Consider the following 18,890-nt stretch of genomic DNA (forward strand, 5'->3'; position numbering starts at 1 on the left):
CACAGAGCTAATCCTGAGGAAATGAAGAACCAGTCCACTTTATGAATTTGACTGATCTTGGTCTGCATTGAAAATAATATATTCTCTTTATCAGGAAAGATTATTCATTAGATAGCAAGTAACAGTTCCAGTAAGATGTCAAAAATAAAACATTTGCTAGGATTTATAGCATGTCCCTAAGAAGTGTAACCTGGGACCAATGAAAAATGGAATTCTGTCTTTTCAATATTTATCTACAGAATACTAAATTAATAATGTTTAATTTGATGGCCCTTTAAAGGATTTCCCCCCAAATATCCATGTAGACATGCATGCATATATATGGAATTAAGTCAGATTCTCTTCCCTCAGCCACCCAGGCAAATACATCATAAAATAGCTAGGGTTTTGTCTGTGTAGAAGAAGAGGAAGATTAAAAAAATAAAATTTTATCTTTCTTAATTTTTAAAGCTAAGAAGTTGGTTTTAGCTGTGACTATTAAGCTTAATTTTAAATACATAAAAATTATCATAACAAAGTTTTTCTTCTTTTGTTCCTGATCTTAGATTTTAAGTAACTGGCGGGAAGAAAGATACCAAGATGACACGAAAGCCCGCCAGATGATGCACGAGGCTTTGCAACTCCGGCTGAATCTGGTAAGGACCATGGAGTGTTTGCATCACACCTCTCTCTCTCTATGAAAATTACAGCAGCTTTCAACTTCTGCTGCGGGCAGAATCTGCATGGCAAAGTGAAGCCTTCCCCTTTCTGTCTCTACCCACTTCCTTTTCTCAGAAACCTTCTGTTTCCCTTGTCACTTTCCTTCCTGTCTGGATTGAATTCTAGACAGTCATGTTTTGAGCACCAATTTTCTTTTCTACACAGACACCTTACTGCAGCTCTCCCCTTCTCTTCCGTCGGTGCTAAGGGGGGTCTAAGAAGCCCTTATTTGATATGAATGTTAGCTCTACTGTATCTTATTTTAAAACCATCAAATCCATCAGCCCTAAATTGTCAGAATCGATTAAATCTGTCTAATGAATTGATTAAAAAAAGGACAAATCTCACAAGAATGTTTGTTATAGAACTCTAAAAGTCCTCAAGACATTTTATATTCCTTTGAGTTTTTCTCTTCCAGTTGGACAAACCCCAAATGAAATCTACCCAAGGTGACAGCATGTCTGGTTTTTGGCAGCCTAACCTCCGCACAGGAGCTGGCAGACCTAACAAACATATCTGGGGATATTGTAATAGCAGACTTAGATGCAATAATAATCGAATATCACAAAATTGCAGGTTATTAGACAGAGTTTTGATGCTGTTTAGGTTTAACTTATCTGCAATTATGTTTAAAACTCAGTACCATGGGAGATTGATAAGAAAAGAAAGCCAGTAATACTCAAGTATTACTCTTTTTGTTAAGTTTTGAATGACTATAATATAATGAAAGAACCAAAGATAGTGATAAACACATAGCCAAATGAGACAGACTACAGGATAATCTATAACGTGTTTAGCAAGAACCAGTTCTTAACATCTCTTTTGTTTTAGCACATCAACATTTAGGCACATATAGTAATAGGGGTGGTGTTTTATCCAACAGATACAAATGTTCTTGTATTTTGCATGCTAGGTTGGAGGAATGTTTGACACAGTGCAGCGGAGCACCCAGGGGACCACTGACTGGGCTCTCCTACTCCTCCAGATTATTACTTCAGGAACTGTTGACATGCACACTAACAAGTATGTTTTTTTTTTTTAATCAGTTTATACTTTTTTGCTATATGCATGCATGATATAAGCTTTGATATACTGACAATAAATTCTGGCCCTTACTGACTTAGATGTCATTAAAAGTTCAGCACTTTGAGTAGAAATGAATAGATAATTATGTATATCTTGGTTTTATTTTTAAAAAATAAAATGGGTTTTTCTTTTCTCTCAGTGAATTATTCACAACAGTTCTTGACATGCTGGGTGTTTTAATCAATGGGACATTGGCTTCGGACCTATCAAATGCTTCCCCTGGGGGCTCTGAAGAGAACAAACGTGCATACATGAATTTAGTAAAGAAACTGAAAGTAAGTTTGTGATCAGCCTCTATTCTGAAGTCATTTATGGACTGGTCTGATTTCTTACTCATTAATTTACATGTGCATTTGATTCAACATAATGCAGTTATTTGTTGTCTTGCCTAGGCTTGCCAGTCCTTCAAAATGACAAGTATGTTATCTGAAAGATTCTTTTCTAAAATATTATATTCATAAAATATGTTCAAATTTTAAGGGATTTAGAAATGCATTATCAAATATATAACCAAAGCTCCACTGTCCGATTTTAGTTAAACCCAAGCTCAGATTTGTACATGCAAATGCAAGAGTGAGCATTTGCCTTGAATTTGTAAATGTGACTCATCTGATAACCCACTAATAGTCCTTGAAATAAACAGTAAATAAACATTGCAAATACATAAATCTGAAGGCTTTACAATAAAATAGCTGATGGTTACCTTACAGTCTGACCCTGGATACGAGAAAATGTCCTGCTGCAGCTCCCGCTGTGTGACTGCAAAGAACACAGTGGATTTTTGTCATTTCAGCACTCTGATATTCCTTGTATAACAAGACTGCCTTTGTGTGACTCTATTTTCTACTGGAATAGAAGAAATGAAACATTTCACCAGTCTGATTTGCAGCTGTTCCATCGACTGTGTTGAGGGTTAAAAGACATACTAGCTTTAAAAAAAAAAAAGGAAATGTGTCATTGGGGAACTTCCTTCTTGTGAACTTTTACATTCATTGTAAAGTCAGAATTTCTGTCTCACTTCTCTCTTGCTTTTCCATCTTTTTGTTTTCTTTCTCTTCTAGAAAGAACTAGGCGACAAGCGGTCTGAAAGCATTGACAAAGTCCGGCAGTTGCTGCCTTTGCCCAAGCAGACGTGCGACGTCATCACTTGTGAACCCATGGGTTCTTTGATTGATACAAAGGGAAACAAAATTGCTGGATTTGACTCCATCGATAAAAAACAGGCAAGAGTAAATGTTTTTTTCCCTCATATATAAATATATCTAGTTATAGAAGCCAAGTGACTTTGCTTACAGTCTTGGAGGATATACAAAACATCTTAATTTCATTTCTGAATTTTCAAGGTATATTGTTGTCATCTAAGCACAATAGCTATTGGCATTATAAGAAGCCATGTCTTTGAAGGTCTCCATTTAAAATGCTTGTCTGGACTAAAGTAAATTAATGGAATCTACTGAAGAGGTTAAGTAAAAGCCTAGTATAAAAAAAAATAAAAGCAAAAACCAATTCTGATTTTATTTCAGGATAGGAATCAGAGTATTTTTATATAAGAAAATTTTTGTTGATAAATATTTTGAAGTACTGAGTAAGCTATATTAAATAAAACTACTAAGTGTTACAATACTACATATTGTCAATGAAGCAATGTTAGATGGCCATTCATTTTATATAAGATACTTTAGAAAGTTCTTTAAAATAACAGAAGAATGATCGGCTGTTCTTTCAAAGAATACTGAGCAACCATTGTCACTCTGCAGTATCAGAGATAGATGGTGGGGAGAATCCCTTCCCTTACTGGGAAGTAGATGCATGTTCAAATGTAATGGGATTTGTGGGTAATGGTCCAGAGTGGATTAGGAGGCACTGAGGAGGAAAATTTCAGCCAGAAAAGGGAGAGGTAGTCATAGCAAGGTTCTCATGGTAGTTGACACACAGACCATTTTGAAGGATTAAGACTTACACAGAAAAGAACAGAACAGACAGGGAAAGTTTAAATCAAGTCAGGAAAGGTGACTCAGAGGGGAAAGCAGTGCCATCAGAATTCAGAGGTGCCTAAATACCATAGCAGTGTGCTCATGGAAAGGGAAAAGGCCCCTAGTTCACAGGCAAGGTGACCTGGGCTTTCTAGCAGTAGGCATCCAGGATCCATTTAGATTTGAGCTCTACTCAGGAAAATGCTTTCATCACATGATAGACGGCAGGGAGTGGTGACTTTTCTAGTGGTGTTAGAAGAAGCCTCTCCTACAGAGGAAGCACAGGCAAGAACGGGTATGTTCACATCGGGGGTGAGAGGAAGGTACCTTGGCCATATTTTAGGAGAAATGTCTTTGAATTGGTATACAGGAGAAGTTACCAACAACGTCACCAATTAATGTTACAAATAAAAGCGTTCTGTGTTTCAGTAAAGATAAGTTGGGATTGAAAGACTTGATTTGGTGAAAGACACCAAGAATAAATACAAAGAAAGTTAAGAAAGAAAAAGATTTGATTGGTGTTGTACCTGTTTCTGTAATTAAGTTCTCTCACAACATTTTGTTCAGAGAATGCCATGTTGGGTACATGAGAGGTCCACATACTAAATCAAGTCCATGTAGGTTGAATTGAAGTGAATATGAGCCCAAATAGAGGCAGACTTTTACATTTTGTTATCATCTCAAAAATACTGAATAGGTTCCTGAGATGAGTAACTGGCTATAATCTTGTATCATAAGGCCAACTTCTTTACAGGATTCTTGAGAAATTATATTTCCTAGAACAAACTGAATGATAATGTTGTTTTATAGTAAAATAGTCTAGATTACCTTGAGATGTCTTGAGGGAGTGTCAGGTGGTACACAGAACTAGAGAACTGAACTCTTAAAGTTCTGGACTGCAGGTTGCCTGACTTAACTGAGTATTTCTATCTGCTGAGCTCCCTAAGTCCATTGCAACCACATGCTTATAGGCTTGCCCTGTGCGTTGGGAATAGGCCAGAGTGTGCTGTCACAGAACGATCTTTTCCCACAGGGTCTCCAGGTCTCTACAAAGCAGAAGGTGTCCCCATGGGACCTGTTTGAGGGTCAGAAGAACCCGGCTCCTCTGTCCTGGGCCTGGTTCGGCACTGTCCGTGTGGACCGGAAGGTGGTAAAGTATGAGGAACAGCACCACTTCCTGCTGTACCACACACATACCATGCCTAAGCCCCGAAGCTACTACCTTGAGCCACTGCCCCTACCTCCTGAGGAGGAAGAGGAAGAGCCCACATCTCCAGTTTCTCAGGAACCAGAAAGGAAATCAGCTGAACTGTCAGATCAAGGAAAAACCACAGCTGACGAAGAAAAGAAGACAAAGGGAAGGAAGCGTAAGACAAAATCAAGCTCCCGCGTTGATGTGAGTGGGGGATGGAAGGAGGAGTTTGGCTCATTAGCAGCTAGGATGGGATCTACCCATGGCCAAACTGTACTCCTAGAAACCTTGCCAAGAGTGGTATCAGCTTTCTTATGTAGCATTTCCTAACAAGTTTCTGTGCTAATAAATGAAATGGCACACCATGATTTCTCATGGATGACAGATTTAAAGCTTTTGATTTTCCATTCTCAACACGTAATAACTATTTAACCTTAGACTCCAGGAGTGGATAATACTGAGTAACTAAGCCTCGGAATTTCCCTGGGTTTAAAACTTTAATTTTTCAGGGGTATATGATTACACCATCTTAAACACTTTTTATTAATATGAAAGGTGTACTTAAATATCTTATTTGAGTGATTGATATTTGCAGTGAAGTAACATTAAAAAGTTCCTTCCACTTTCCTCCAAATGAATTTGCGTCTGATTTACCCCTACAGAGTGGTCCTGAGATTTCTCTCTCTGCCCTTGTATCTTCTACTCCCCGAGTAGTCTTTAACATATTTTCAGATCTTATAAAAGATAAAATAAACCTAATTTAAAATCATCTCACACCCTTTCTCTTTCTTTTCCTTTCCAGTACCAGAGGCCTATTAGATGATAATTCAGAAATCATTGTGTAGAATATGAGATGCAATATTTAAAATAGATTTCTCCTTGAAATTACCTGGTTTTACTTGAGAGAGAAATTTCAGGTCATTTTCTGTGGAGGACAAGGATGTTCTTGCTTGATGGGGAGGAAGTACTTATTGTGGGTACTCAGCAGTTCATGATCAACTATCATTACATTTACCTTCGTCAACACTGAATCATCCTAGCTGATAGTTTGGTAGTGAAGACACTTTTAGAGATGGCTGCTGTCACTTTCAGATGGCACTTGAACACCAGTGCCCACTCCCAAACCTGGGACACTCTGGCCCACCATACCACATGGATGAGGGCTTCTTTTCTCTTCACATGCAAAAGACTTATCGAAATACCCTCAGAACCCTCCTCCTGAAGCTGCCTCTTCCCAGTGGGATTACATCCTTTTGCCCAGTTGAGGGATACTGAGATTTTCATTGCCCTTCATCCTCAAGAGCCATGCTAGGAAAAAAGATGGATGATGAAGGAGTTGAGACTTTCTGGTGTGATCATTAGAGTCAGTACCTGCTATAAGGAGGAGAAAGCATGGGGATGTAGGGAATGGCAACTTATTTTGAGTGCTGTCTTGAAAGCTGTGGGTAAGATACTGTCAAGGCCTGGAGTAGTTCTGAAGCACTGTGGCCCTTTCTGATACAATTTTTATTCAGACATGTGCTTTTAGCTTTTTACATGTCTGCTGTGAGGAACTTCTTTTGTGTGTGTGTGTGTGTGTGTGGTGGTGGGGAGATGGTACTGGAGATTGAACATAGGGCCTTTTATGTGCTAGGTGAATATTATTACTTTTTAAATCAAAGAAAGTTTTTAATTCACATGAATATTTTTCAGGAAATGGGTTACCATTTGTGTTCTCTCCCTTCCCTTTCACAAAATATAGCCTTGAGTCCTGGGATGGGATGATCCCTCATACCTGAATAGGAAAAACATGTATTGATTAACTGTGTGTGGTATATTAGGTTCAATTTTCTTAAAAAAAAAAAATATATATATATATATATATTTCTGTTGAAGGAGTATCAACAGAGCAACATCTACCGAGTGCCTCCTAATTACTCACCCATGTCCTCCCAAATGATGCATCATCCACAACCTGCACTGTGGGGTTACAACCTGGTGAGCCAGCCCCAGCAGCCCAGCTTCTTCCTTCAGAATCAGTCTCTGAATCCAGGTGGGTATGAGACACAGAACACTGGCAGATCACTCATCAGCAACTTGAGGACAGAAACTCCTTGCTTTGAACCTTTATCCTCCACAAAATGAGACTTCGGGTAATCCAGTACTTAGGTGTAATTTGTTTTTCTTTCTCTGAAATAAAGCTTCGGCTACACCCAGTAGCTGAGTTCTATCGTCCCAGCTACTGTGTAGAGGCTAAGACAGGAAGATTACTGAGCACTGTTAACCTAGCAAGAGCTTGTCTCCTTAGGTGATAAATTAACATACAGCTGAAATTATATTTATGGATTGCACAACTTGGCCTAAAGTCTAAGCTACCAAATATAATTCCTGCTTGCACTTTAAAAGATCAGGTGGTATTCTATCTTTCCTTTCTTGCATTGTAAATTTTAAAATTAAATTATGAAGCAGATCAGAAGTTTGATTTGGCTAGAAGATTTGCAAATTAACACAGAAAACTACCACAACCATAGTAATTATTCCTGATTGTAGTATTGCTTTGGTTCAAGTCCCAAGTACATCTTACAATCCAAATGAATACTTTCCTAGATAAAAATATTTGCTAATTAGAAATTAATTTTATCTGAAAAAAATGTTTTTAAAGGATGAAAAAAGTTAATTTTTTTGCACATATACATATGTGCATATACGTATAGATTCATAAATTTTACCTATATGTATATAGATGTGCATTTACACTTAATGAAAAATATATTTATAGCCTTTATAACATAGCTCACACAGGAGACACGTTCAGTACATGAGCTGAACATCTCCTACCTCCTTACACTTGTACTTGATGCTTCCTGTGCATCCAGGCTCCCCCATCTACAGGCTCATCACCTGCTTCCAAGGAGTTTGATCTGATACTTTCACAGTGAGGTCCAGCCTAACCGGCTGCTCTGTTCAAAGTTGTAATAACATGCTTTTCCTGGTCTCTGTGTTTCTCTCTTCTGTCGTATAGCATTACTAGCTTGAGAGGCTTAGCTTCCCACTCCAGACTGTAAGCTCTGTGAAGACAGGTACTTTTTATCTTGTCTTCACAATGGTGTTCTTACAAGAAGAACAGTGTCCAAGTCTTAAAAATAGACTGTTGGCTGCATATGGGGATGCCTGCCTGTAGTTTCAACTATTCGGGAGGCTGAGTAGACTTATGCCTTTGAGCCATAGCAAAAGCTTGAGTACTCAGAAGGATGGTTCTGGGTTAAAAGCGTGAACACTCTTTCCTCTGTCCATAGGGATGGACACACACACACACACACACACACACACACACACACACACACACACACACACACGTGTATATCCCTGTGTGTGTCAGAGAAGTTTTCAGCTTTTAAGTTTATATTTAGAAAACAAACAAAGGTTGTTTAAATTTTTGAGCCTGTAATTATGATAATAGTATCCAGTGCTTTACCAAGGGTACATTAATAGCTTATTAGAACTCCATTGACTTATATGTTAAAACTGAACTTTTGAAGTCTTAACATCAGGTATCATCTTTAAGTATCATTTTTCACATACCTTAAGTCACTTCCTTAGACTCTCACAACTTATATTTACATATCTTCAATCACTTCCTTCAGACCCTCACAACTTACATAAACTTCAAACCTCCCCCTCCCCCACATCAGATCATTTATCATGAGACATGGGGCATTGATTACTGAGAGCTGCCATTGAAAAGCACATTCTTCTAAATAAAGGGACAGTAAAAACTAAATTTTTACTTAGTATTAACAACATGATAGCTGGAGCTTGTTTTTACATTGAAACTTGTTTTGTGAGTTTATCTTTTTCAATGTGAAACCTATAAAGGAGGTTAACATGCCTGTGGTTCTGCCTTTCTCAGCAGGAGACCTAGTAGCTTTAGTGAAGCAAGGCCTGATTTTTTGCATATGAAATGTACTGACCAGGCAGTTGCAGCCTTGCAGGGAGGAGCTGGCTAAGGTAGGCTTAGGACTGCTGAACTGATGAAGCTAGGGCTAGCCATCAATACTATCAGAGATCTGAGAAGGATAAATTTGAGCAGGCATATAATCCAATGGCCTCTGTATCAATTAAAATGGCAGAGACATATCTGGTGCCTGGATAACCAGCCAGGGTTCCTCCAAGATGATCTTCATGACTTTGTTGTAGGCAAAGGTCTTCAGTCTTAGGCTGTCACACAGGACAGCATTACTTCTTCAGCTGCCAGACCCAGAAAATCTGAGATTTTCCTGTGGAAGATGAACTTGGGAAAACTGAGGTAGAGTAGAACAGTCAACCCAACAGTGTCCACAGTTTGGGTAGGGCCCTGGAGGCAAGCAAAACATTAGAAAGTTTTTTGCCTAGTGATCAGCATTACCGAAATCCAGTTGGATCCATTGTTACCCATTGTCTTTGGACACATACACTTCTCATCTGTACACATCAGTGTGGATGGTTTAAGAAAATAAGGTAGAATATTAAACACTGAGTTCAGACTAGCACTCTGTAGAAGGTAAAGAAAAGTCACCATGTAGGAATACACAGAATATTTTAGACAGATTATAACGTTTTTTGATTGGCTCAGAGGTTCAAGGTTATAGAGTTAAAAAAAATAAAAGAAATAGAATTCAGTCTGATTTTCAGTTTTCCTTTTTCTGTAATGAGTGCACTGTCCTTCGTTTAGTACTGTGGATTGTTAGTAGCATTTCACATCTTGCTGCAGTGAAGTGACTTGGACGTGGTTACTCAGTTGCTATTATTTTCAGATGTCTTTCTCATGCCTCTGAGTGACTAATGGTCATATTGTTTCCTGTGGTGCTGAGTCCTGAAGGTTGGCCCCCAAATAAGTGGGTTTAAAATGTTTTTCTGTCATACATGTTGCTTGATTAAAAAAGAAGAAGAAAGAAACATCTTTTGTGAGATATGTGCTTAGAACTCTTCCTGTTCGCAGCATATATCAAGGAATATAGATTCTCTGAGGGAAAAGTGACATTTTCTGTACAGCCACCGATTATAGAAATTTTTCTAATTCATAAAGGCCTTGACAAATTGCAAATGCAAATATCTTTAGGATTTTCTTAGTCTTTTAAGCAATAGCAATTGAAGAGATGTTTGTAGAATTTGAAGTCCTCAAGCATTTTAAGATTTTAAAGTGTTTTCATTTTTCTCCTTTACAAAATAGGCATTTTCTTTATTTTTAATATGTTTAATTGAAATTACACCGCTTTTCCCTTCCCTTTGCTCCCTACAGCTCTTCTCTTTACTACATTTGATCTCTCCCATGTTCCCTCCTTCTAGCACCTCCTATCCCATGTCACCCCCACTTATCAAATTGATGGCCTCTTTTTCTTTGATTATTATACATATACAACCCAGATGCACAAATATATAAATACAGCATGCTGAGTCCATTTTTGTTGTTTGCATGTGTGTGATTTCAGGGCTGACCACTTTGTAATGGATAACTAATTAGGAACCTCGATCCTGGGAAAGGCTACTTCTTCTTCTCCCAGCAACCATTATTTGCCTATAATTCTTTAAATAGAGATTGGATTTTTTTCAACCCTGTGTATGTTACCATGTTTATTGATACTGTCATTGTTCAGGTCTTGTTTAGGCACTCATTTCTAGGAGATCTTATCTCCGATCAGATTTCTGGTCCTCTGGCCCTTACAGTTTTCCCTCTTGCCCCTCCATATTGTTCTCTGAGCCCTAGGTACAGGGGTTCTGTTGTAGATGTATCTGTTGGGGCTGGGCCCCCATAATTGGTTAATCCCTACATGGCATCCAGTGGTGTTTTTCTGACAATCTCCATTTGCTCTAAGCAGAAGCTTCTTTGATATGGGGTGATAGCTACACTCATCTGTGAGTATAAGGAAAAGATTTAGAATATAGTATGAATTATGCTGGTCTAGTAAAGTGGTGCTAGTAGGTTCTCTTCTAAGACCCGTGACCTTACTAGCTCATGATAGTTGGTAAGGTTTCTAGTACCCGGTGTGATGTCTCTCCTTAAATCCAGTAGCTACTGGTAACATAAATGCCACTATTGCACCTTTTGGGTAATCTTGCCATGCTGGTCACTGTTGTGGTTCATAGGACTTTCTAGTGCTATGGTCATTAGACCACAGGAAGGAGAAAGATTTCAGGTTAAATCCAGCTTGAATCATCTGAATTCTATGCCCTAAGTCTTCAGCTCTTGAGAGGCAACCAAAGGCAATAACAGTGGCCTGTATTGTTTTGAAGTCATTTGAACTACTCTAACCAACAAGTTGAATGGAGATTTTTCATACCTGGTATTGGGGTATGGCTCTTGTGGGGAGCATTGTCAGCCCAAGTGACATAATTTAAGTGCTCGCTCTTTCTCTTTCCCTTTCTCCCTCTCCCTCTCCGTGTGTGTGCAAATATATACGCACATAGACATACAAGGATGTATTATATATAGTTTCAGATAAATATAAAATAATATGATTCCTTGAGGCTTTATCAAACAACCTTGCTGTTATTTGTCCCTCTTCCCTCCTCCGTATTTTCCCCATTTCCAAAATAGGCCTTTAAATTTTGCCAAAGGAAAGGTTAAATGATACAGCCTTCAGATCTGTTTAGAATAGAGAGAGCTTCTATGCCTGGCTTATGAAACTTTGCAAAATATAACACAAGGCATGCTTTTATTCAAGTAATATGTACATCCTGAGGGATGTACATGGCTTACCACTCACATGGCCAAAGTTTTATGCTGACTCATCTTTGTTTCAGGCATTGCATTTTATCCACTGAAATGCAGCCTCCATATAGCAGTTTTAAAGTATTATTATTCATACATATCGTTGCTTTTTACTTTTGGAAATTAGCTCTTAACAGAATGTTAATGCTTAGCGCTGGAGCGCTGGGAGGCAGTAGATCATTTTCTACATTGCTCATAAAGTAGGAAAGGTGAAATTTCTTGTTGTGATCAAAGAACACATGTTGCTTTTGAAAACCCTTCCTTTTGGTTGCTTTTTATAGGTGGCTCCAGGTTGGACCCTGCAGGCTCCTTTGTCCCAACCAATACAAAGCAAGCTTTATCCAACATGCTGCAGAGGCGTTCCGGTGCCATGCTGCAGCCGCCCTCCCTTCATGCAATTACATCTCAGCAGCAGTTGCTACAGATGAAACTTCTGCAGCAGCAGCAGCAACAGCAGCAGCAGCAGCAGCAGCGGCTTCTCAGGCAGGCCCAGACTCGACCTTTCCAACAGGTTTGTCCAAAGCCAGCCTTGGAGCCCTCCTCATGTGTTCCCCTCCTCTAGCAGGAGTGAGTTTGGGGTGTGGTGCATAGTCTTGCTGCTTACACATCTCTGTACATGTGTGGTTAGAGGGATATTTCCTTCATACAGGTTTATAAATATTCTTCCCCTTTTGTATTTATTTCACTATTGACTTTGGGAGGAAGCCAAAAGTGCTAAGGACTTTGTAATCATTCAGAAGTAGGCCTTTTACCTCTGAGGTGATCTTTCCAGCTCTATTCTATATTATATTTACTTTGAGATTTATATTCATTTTAGCATTACTTCTATACATTATCCTCAGATTTATTACTTAATTTTGTGCCTCTAAAGCCATGGTGTTTTTCTGCTTCATTGTTTTGTTAATTCAATAAGGTCTGTGTCAAACAATAAGTAAATTATAAACAGTGGTCAGTATATGGAATTTGTATATGTGTGTGAAGTGCTTTGGGTTATACCCAGGGCCTCAAACATGCTGGGTAAGCACTTTACCCCTGTAGTATATGCCCGGTGCAGAAATATTAAGTTTAGTTTTTGGTTTGTTTGTTTGTTTGTTGGTGTTTTTGTTTGTTTGTTTGGTTTTTTTTGATGTTTTGAGTCAGGGTCTCACTTTGTTGAGACTGTGTCTCACTATGTAGCTCTGGTTGACCTGGTACCCTCTATGTAGATCAAGCTGGCCTCAGATTCAGATATCCACCTGCCTTTGCCTCCAGAGTGCTGAAAGTAAAGGAGAGCTTCACTATGCTAAGCTTTTGAGTGTAATTTTTTATTGATATTTCTGATATTATGCCCTGTAAGTCACCATTCTTTTTAGACTGTGATTGTATTGAATGAACAGTGATAAAAATGACACATACCTACCTTGATATAGACACATGAAACCTATAAATTTATATGAGTGAAATTTGTGCGTGAAAAGAGTGAAGTAGGATTGCATCTGCTTTTTCTAGTTTATGTATTTTTTGTATTTCCCAGTTGCACTGTTCTGATGATAATATCTAGCAGAGCACTTACTGTGCCCAAACAGTCATGAGCATATTAAATGTGATAGTTCTTTAGATCCCGCAGCAACCCTGTGTTTAAGGAGTACCTTTGCCACCTTAATTGTGTTAGCCAGCCTACATGTGTGTCCTGCTTGAAGAAAAACAAGAAACTCCACAATAACTGGGATTCCCATATTTTTGAGTTGCCCTGGTCTTGCCTTTCCAGGCCTGGCTCCTTTGTAACTTGGCATATCCTCATTTCCACCTGGTGATAGGAGGAAGAGGTAAAAAGGTTCTTTCTGCTGTCTGAAACTGCCTTTTAAACTGTGCTGTCAACTGGCCTGTGTAAGGATGTTGCGCAGAAGTTAACATCAGGGTTTTCCCTGACATCACCAACCGCTTGAAGTCCTTGGATACCGGGCAAAATGGGCCAGAGTTGCCTGGTGCACACACACAATGAGAGCTGGAGTAAAATGCTTTTAACATAGTAGTGATTTTGCTTAAATAGGCAACATATTTGAGGCCATTTAAAACTTCATTGCAGTTTTAGCTGTTCTTGGAGGGTGAGCAGACACAATCACTCTTCTTCAAATTCTTCTTCTTCTTCTTCTTTTTTTTTTTTTTTTTTTGAGACAGGGTTTCTCTGTATAGTTTGGAGCCTGTCCTGGAAATCACTCTATAGACCAGGCTGGCCTTGAACTTACAGAGATCCTCCTGCCTCTGCCTCCCGAGTGCTGGGATTAAAGGTGTGCGCCAACCACCACCACCCGGTTATCTTGCTTCAAATTCTTAAGAGGAATTTAAAACATTACTAGGAACTGATAAACCATTCCACTAAAGTGAACTTGTCTTCTTTTTAAAGTAAATGAAACCTAAATAAACTTGCCTCTTTATTTTTTACATCTGCTTGCTCTTTTATCACAGTGCTGAACTTTTCTTAATTGTAGCCCACTTTCAAACTCACTGCTGAATTCAGCTTTGGTTACTGAAAGTGGTTCTGAGCACTGGAGAAAAGGTCATTGGCATACAGGTAAACATGTTTTTTCTCTAAGGTTCACTTCCCAATATCCATGACAACTAAGGAGTTTAACAAAACAGTGTAGTCAAAGGTATTCTTGCAGGCCTGTGACCTAAAAGGTATCTCTGGTGGCTTCCTCCAAACACTCAAACATACCTCAGTGTCTTTTTTTCCTGCAGAATTGTGGTAATTCAAAGCACAGGAACTGATAGACTGTGTGTTTTCATACTAATTCTTCTGTGTCTGCGCTTTGATTTTGTTTTGTTCTTTATCCCAGTTGTTGTAACTTCCAAGGTCCTAAATGTCATCTTCACATAGTAAATCAGCTTCATAGTATCAGCCAGCTCCTCACATTCTTCAACAATGAAAAGTTCCCAGTGCTTTCCTAACCAATAACAAATTCGTCTTCTGAAAGAGGGTTTCTCTATGTAATCACTCTGGCTGTCCTGGAACTCACTCTGTAGACTAAGCTAGCCTCACACTCACTGAGATCCGCCTGTCTCTGTCTCCTGAGTGGTGAGGTTAAAGGTGTGAGCCACCACCACCTGGCCAGATAAACCTTTTTATGTCATTATTCTTCATGTATTGGCTAATGGAGGAGGAATATGAAGTTTTCTGGAGAGCAAGCCCAGGCCTTTGTTTAACTGCCTAAGCAAATGCTCTACCATTGAGCTAAATCTCCAACCCCTCTCAGAAGAAAGAGAACTGCATAGTTATGCAGCCATGTGAGCAGGAACCCTTTGGAATAAACAAGATACACATGGAGTATCTGCATGGTGCTTAGGTGCTTTTGTCGGATGGTGAGCTCCTCCCCTGTCTTCTAATAGGTAGTTGTCTTAGTCACTGTTTTATTGCTGTGAAGAGACACCATGACCAAGGCAGCTCTTAAAAAGAGGAAAGCATTTAATTGGGACTTGCTTGCAGTGTTAGAGGTTTAGTCCACTGTTAGCATGGCTGGGAGCATGGCAGCATGCAGGTAGACATGGTGCTGGAGAAGGAGCCAAGAGTTCTACATCTGGATCCACAGGCAGCAGGAAGAGAGAGCGACACTGGGTCTGGCTTGGGCTTCTGAAACCCCAAAGCCCACCCCCCTCTAAGTGACATACTTACTCCAACAAGGTCACACCTACTCTAACAAGATACATCTCCTGATCTCTCTCAAGTAGCACCACTCCCTAATGACCAAACATTCAAATATATGATCCTGTGGGGGCCATTCCTGTTCAAACCACCACAGTAATATTTGTTATTAATATATCTGGAATATAACCAAATACATTGTAGAGAGAAAAGAATCCCCTTTCAATAATCATTTGAAATGTAAAGGTAGAATTGTGTGAAATGTAAGTCATATTAATAACTTATTACAGTCCATACTGGACACAATAGGCTTTTCTAAGTGCTAATCATTTCAGAAAAGAAAAAAAACTCACAAAGGTGTTTATTGCGGGTCTTGGAATTCTGCCAGACACTTCCTAGGCTTAGCTGTGGCTGCTTCTGTAGCTGTGGTTGTTGGCATTGGGCTTTAGAGTCTTTTTTTAATCATCCTTTTTTTACCTACCAAACACACATTAGAAGTCTAGGAGTCTTTAAGAGATGAACCCATGCATGATTTCAAGAGCCAGTCTCAGATGTCAAGAGCTTCCCAGTAGCCTTACCCTCAGCAGTGTGATTGTCACCCACACAGTCCTGCCTTAGCTGTCTGTGTGAGTGCTTCTGGAGTAACCTCTGCTCTGGCCATTTGGAAAACCTAAATGCCCAGAAGAAGACATAAGTGTAGGAGTCTGTAAGCATCTCAACCCTTACAGAGTGTCTGCAGCCTCTTCCCACTAATAAAGAGATGCTTTCTGCAGAATCTGGCTCTTTCCTTGATACAAGGTGAAAATGGAAATACATTGTGAATAACCTAGTCCCCCGAAGGCTAGACATGAGCTTCAGTCAGTCATGCAGTTTTCTGTTACAGACAGCCCTTTACTTCCTTATGAATGTCTGAAGTTGCTGTCTTAGTCTCTAATCTAACTGCTTGTTGTAGTGCTAATAATTGTAACTGAGTGTCTCTTACAGCAATAGCCCCTGTTGACATAAACAAAGATGGTTCAGCAAAGAAACCTGTTTTCATTCTTCTGTTTCTGACTCTATCCCCAAAGTGATTGACCTCCGTTTTTGTTCACTATCTCTTATTTATAAGAGCTTCAGTATGTGTTACACACTAGCTCTGTGACTCAGTTTCATCCATTAGCTGGTACTAATACAGGAGTATTGTGATTGCACAACTAATGATTTAATAATATTCTGTATTGGTGCAATACCTTTATTTGCATATTCCGATGCTGAAAATATCTGGACTATGCCATGCTGACTGCATAGGCAGTTTCTCCAATGGTGGTTTTGATAAAGCAAGGTTTGGAAGTGCTTCTGGACTCTTAATTTTTCTTGAGAATTTATGCTTATGAAGAAGTAAGCATGTAAGGATTTTATTCACCAAAAACTTGAATTAAGCATTATTATTGTCAGGCTGACAATGTCCAAAAGAGAACAATTTGCATGAATCATTTGCCAATCCGTCAACTGTGTTTGGGGCGGGGGGATGTTACAGCAGGCAAAACATTTTGTTTAAAGTCAAAAGAATGTTCTTTGTTTTTATTTTTTTTTTGGGTTTTTTTTTTTTTTTTTTTTTTTTTTTTTTTTTTTTTTTTTTTTTTTTTCGAGACAGGGTTTCTCTGTGTAGCTTTGCGCCTTTCCTGGAACTCACTTGGTAGCCCAGGCTGGCCTCGAACTCACAGAGATCCGCCTGGCTCTGCCTCCCGAGTGCTGGGATTAAAGGCGTGCGCCACCACCGCCCGGCTCTTTGTTTTTATATTCATTCAAATAAATAGGAATTCATATCTTTTCAATACTTTTAACCTATTTTGTACTACTTTCCTGTTTTAGGAACATTAAATAGTTATGTGTAGGCATGTTAATAGACTATGTTGTAGAGAAGGCATGTATTTGCGGTATGTTTACTTTAGAATGGATCTGGCGGTTTTAGCAGTTAATACTGGTATCAATTGATCTTAGTCAAATTATATTTAAAGTAAGGCTTTCTAAAAACATCATATGTGTGTAACTTGTCACTAGGACCTCATATTTCTCTGTTTTCTGTAGTTAAAATAGACCAGTCTCCTGTGATGACTATAACTTTTAGTTCATATCATGTATATCATTTCAGCTGTGGACACCTAGTAGATTTCCAAATGAAGATTCATAAGTAAAACTATTTTTGCTAGGGGATTCATTAACAGTACTGGCTTAGGTTGTCGCTATCATCATCATCATCATCATCATCATCATCACCAGAGAATGCTTTCTATTATAGCAAAATATGCATAACATTTTACCACTTGAATAAATTTTTTAAAAATTTCCTCTTATTTTTCTTCCACTGAAAATAGATCATACAATATCTTCTGATTATGTTCCCCCCCCCCCCCGAACTCCTCTGACACCCTTGCACTCCCCTCCCCTCCTAATCCACACCCCCTCTGTCTCTCCCTAGAAAATAAGCAGACCAGAGTAGGACAAGCAACAGCCTGACCAAAGCAAAAGCACAGCAAACACACCCTCCGCACACTAGGAATCCCCAAAGAACAGAAAAGCTGGACACCATTACATGTACGCAAGGGACTTGTACAGTTAAAAAAAATGCCCTGAGGAAACATTTCGAGACAAATCCCTTCCAAAGATGCCGCCCAGTTCACTGTTCATTTTGTATTGGCCATCTACTGCTGGGCATCAGGCCTGCTCTTAGAGTGGTTTTTATACCCAGTGAGACTCCTTTAGAGAGAACTAATTTTCGTTTGTGAATTGTTATCAATTGAAGACAACTCCTGGGTAAGGTATGAAGATTTATGTCCACTTCTCTAAGCGCTAGGACCACACTTGCACAGACCCGTGCAGGTCCTGTGTGTGCTGTCTGTCTCTTGTGGGTTCAGATGCACGGTCTTGCTGTGTTTAGAAGGCCTTGTTTCTTTGGTGTCCTCTATCCCCTCTGGCTCTTACAATCATTCTGCTTCCTGTTCTGTGGGGTTCCCTGACACCTCAAGGGAAGGATTTGATCGAGATATCCAGTTATGAAGAGAAACCATATCACCGGCAATAGCCTGAGTTGTTTGGGGGTTCCCATGGATCCCCTTTAGCTAAAAACTCAATTAGATGTGACCCATTCCCCGAACTGTAGGCTTCCTTTGGTGATGAGAGATGTCCAGATGGGACTTCTCCCCCCACCTCTGTTATCTGGCAATTCCATTTAGATCATCTTCCTATATGTTTTATGTTTTATGAAGCTTCTATGTATTAGGTACCCCTCAAATAGTACATAGTTTTATCTATCCCTCCCCATACTTCCCTTCTCATCCCCTCTCTCCTTCCCCTCCCCACTTGATCCTTCCATTTTTCCTCCTCCACCCCACTCTGTTCATCCATAACTATCTTTTTTATTTCTCTTTCCTAGGGAGCTCCTTCCTTTTACCCTAATCCCTTATTCTATACTTAAATCTGTGTGGTTATATGGATTATAGCCTGCTAATTGAAGATGTTAACATCTTAACAATAAACATCCACATATACATAAATATATATCTTGTTTATCTTTTGAGATCTGGATTATCTCACTCTGGATGATTATTTTCTAGC

At 39.2% G+C, this 18,890-nt stretch overlaps 2 protein-coding genes across 11 annotated transcripts in view; one reads left to right on the forward strand and one right to left on the reverse strand.

Annotated features, from left to right (window-relative positions):
• The window catches only part of P2ry12 (purinergic receptor P2Y12), a 44,544-nt gene extending 41,898 nt beyond the window's left edge, over positions 1-2,646 (reverse strand). For both annotated transcript variants that reach the window (XM_052732036.1, XM_052732039.1), the window contains exon 1: positions 2,489-2,646. The gene's annotated coding sequence lies outside the window, so the exon portion shown is untranslated. The remainder of the gene's footprint in view (positions 1-2,488) is intronic.
• Med12l (mediator complex subunit 12L) overlaps positions 1-18,890 on the forward strand; it is a 341,599-nt gene that overhangs the window by 295,910 nt on the left and 26,799 nt on the right. For all 9 annotated transcript variants that reach the window (XM_052732026.1, XM_052732033.1, XM_052732028.1 and 6 more), the window contains 7 exons: positions 546-635; positions 1,613-1,722; positions 1,925-2,060; positions 2,847-3,008; positions 4,792-5,154; positions 6,826-6,982; positions 11,959-12,188. In XM_052732026.1, the coding sequence (XP_052587986.1) occupies positions 546-635; positions 1,613-1,722; positions 1,925-2,060; positions 2,847-3,008; positions 4,792-5,154; positions 6,826-6,982; positions 11,959-12,188 (1,248 nt within the window). The remainder of the gene's footprint in view (positions 1-545; positions 636-1,612; positions 1,723-1,924; positions 2,061-2,846; positions 3,009-4,791; positions 5,155-6,825; positions 6,983-11,958; positions 12,189-18,890) is intronic.

The sequence above is a fragment of the Peromyscus californicus genome, unplaced genomic scaffold (genome assembly GCF_007827085.1).
Source record: "Peromyscus californicus insignis strain IS unplaced genomic scaffold, ASM782708v3 Scaffold_9__1_contigs__length_137607984, whole genome shotgun sequence".
NCBI classification, from domain to species: domain Eukaryota; kingdom Metazoa; phylum Chordata; class Mammalia; order Rodentia; family Cricetidae; genus Peromyscus; species Peromyscus californicus.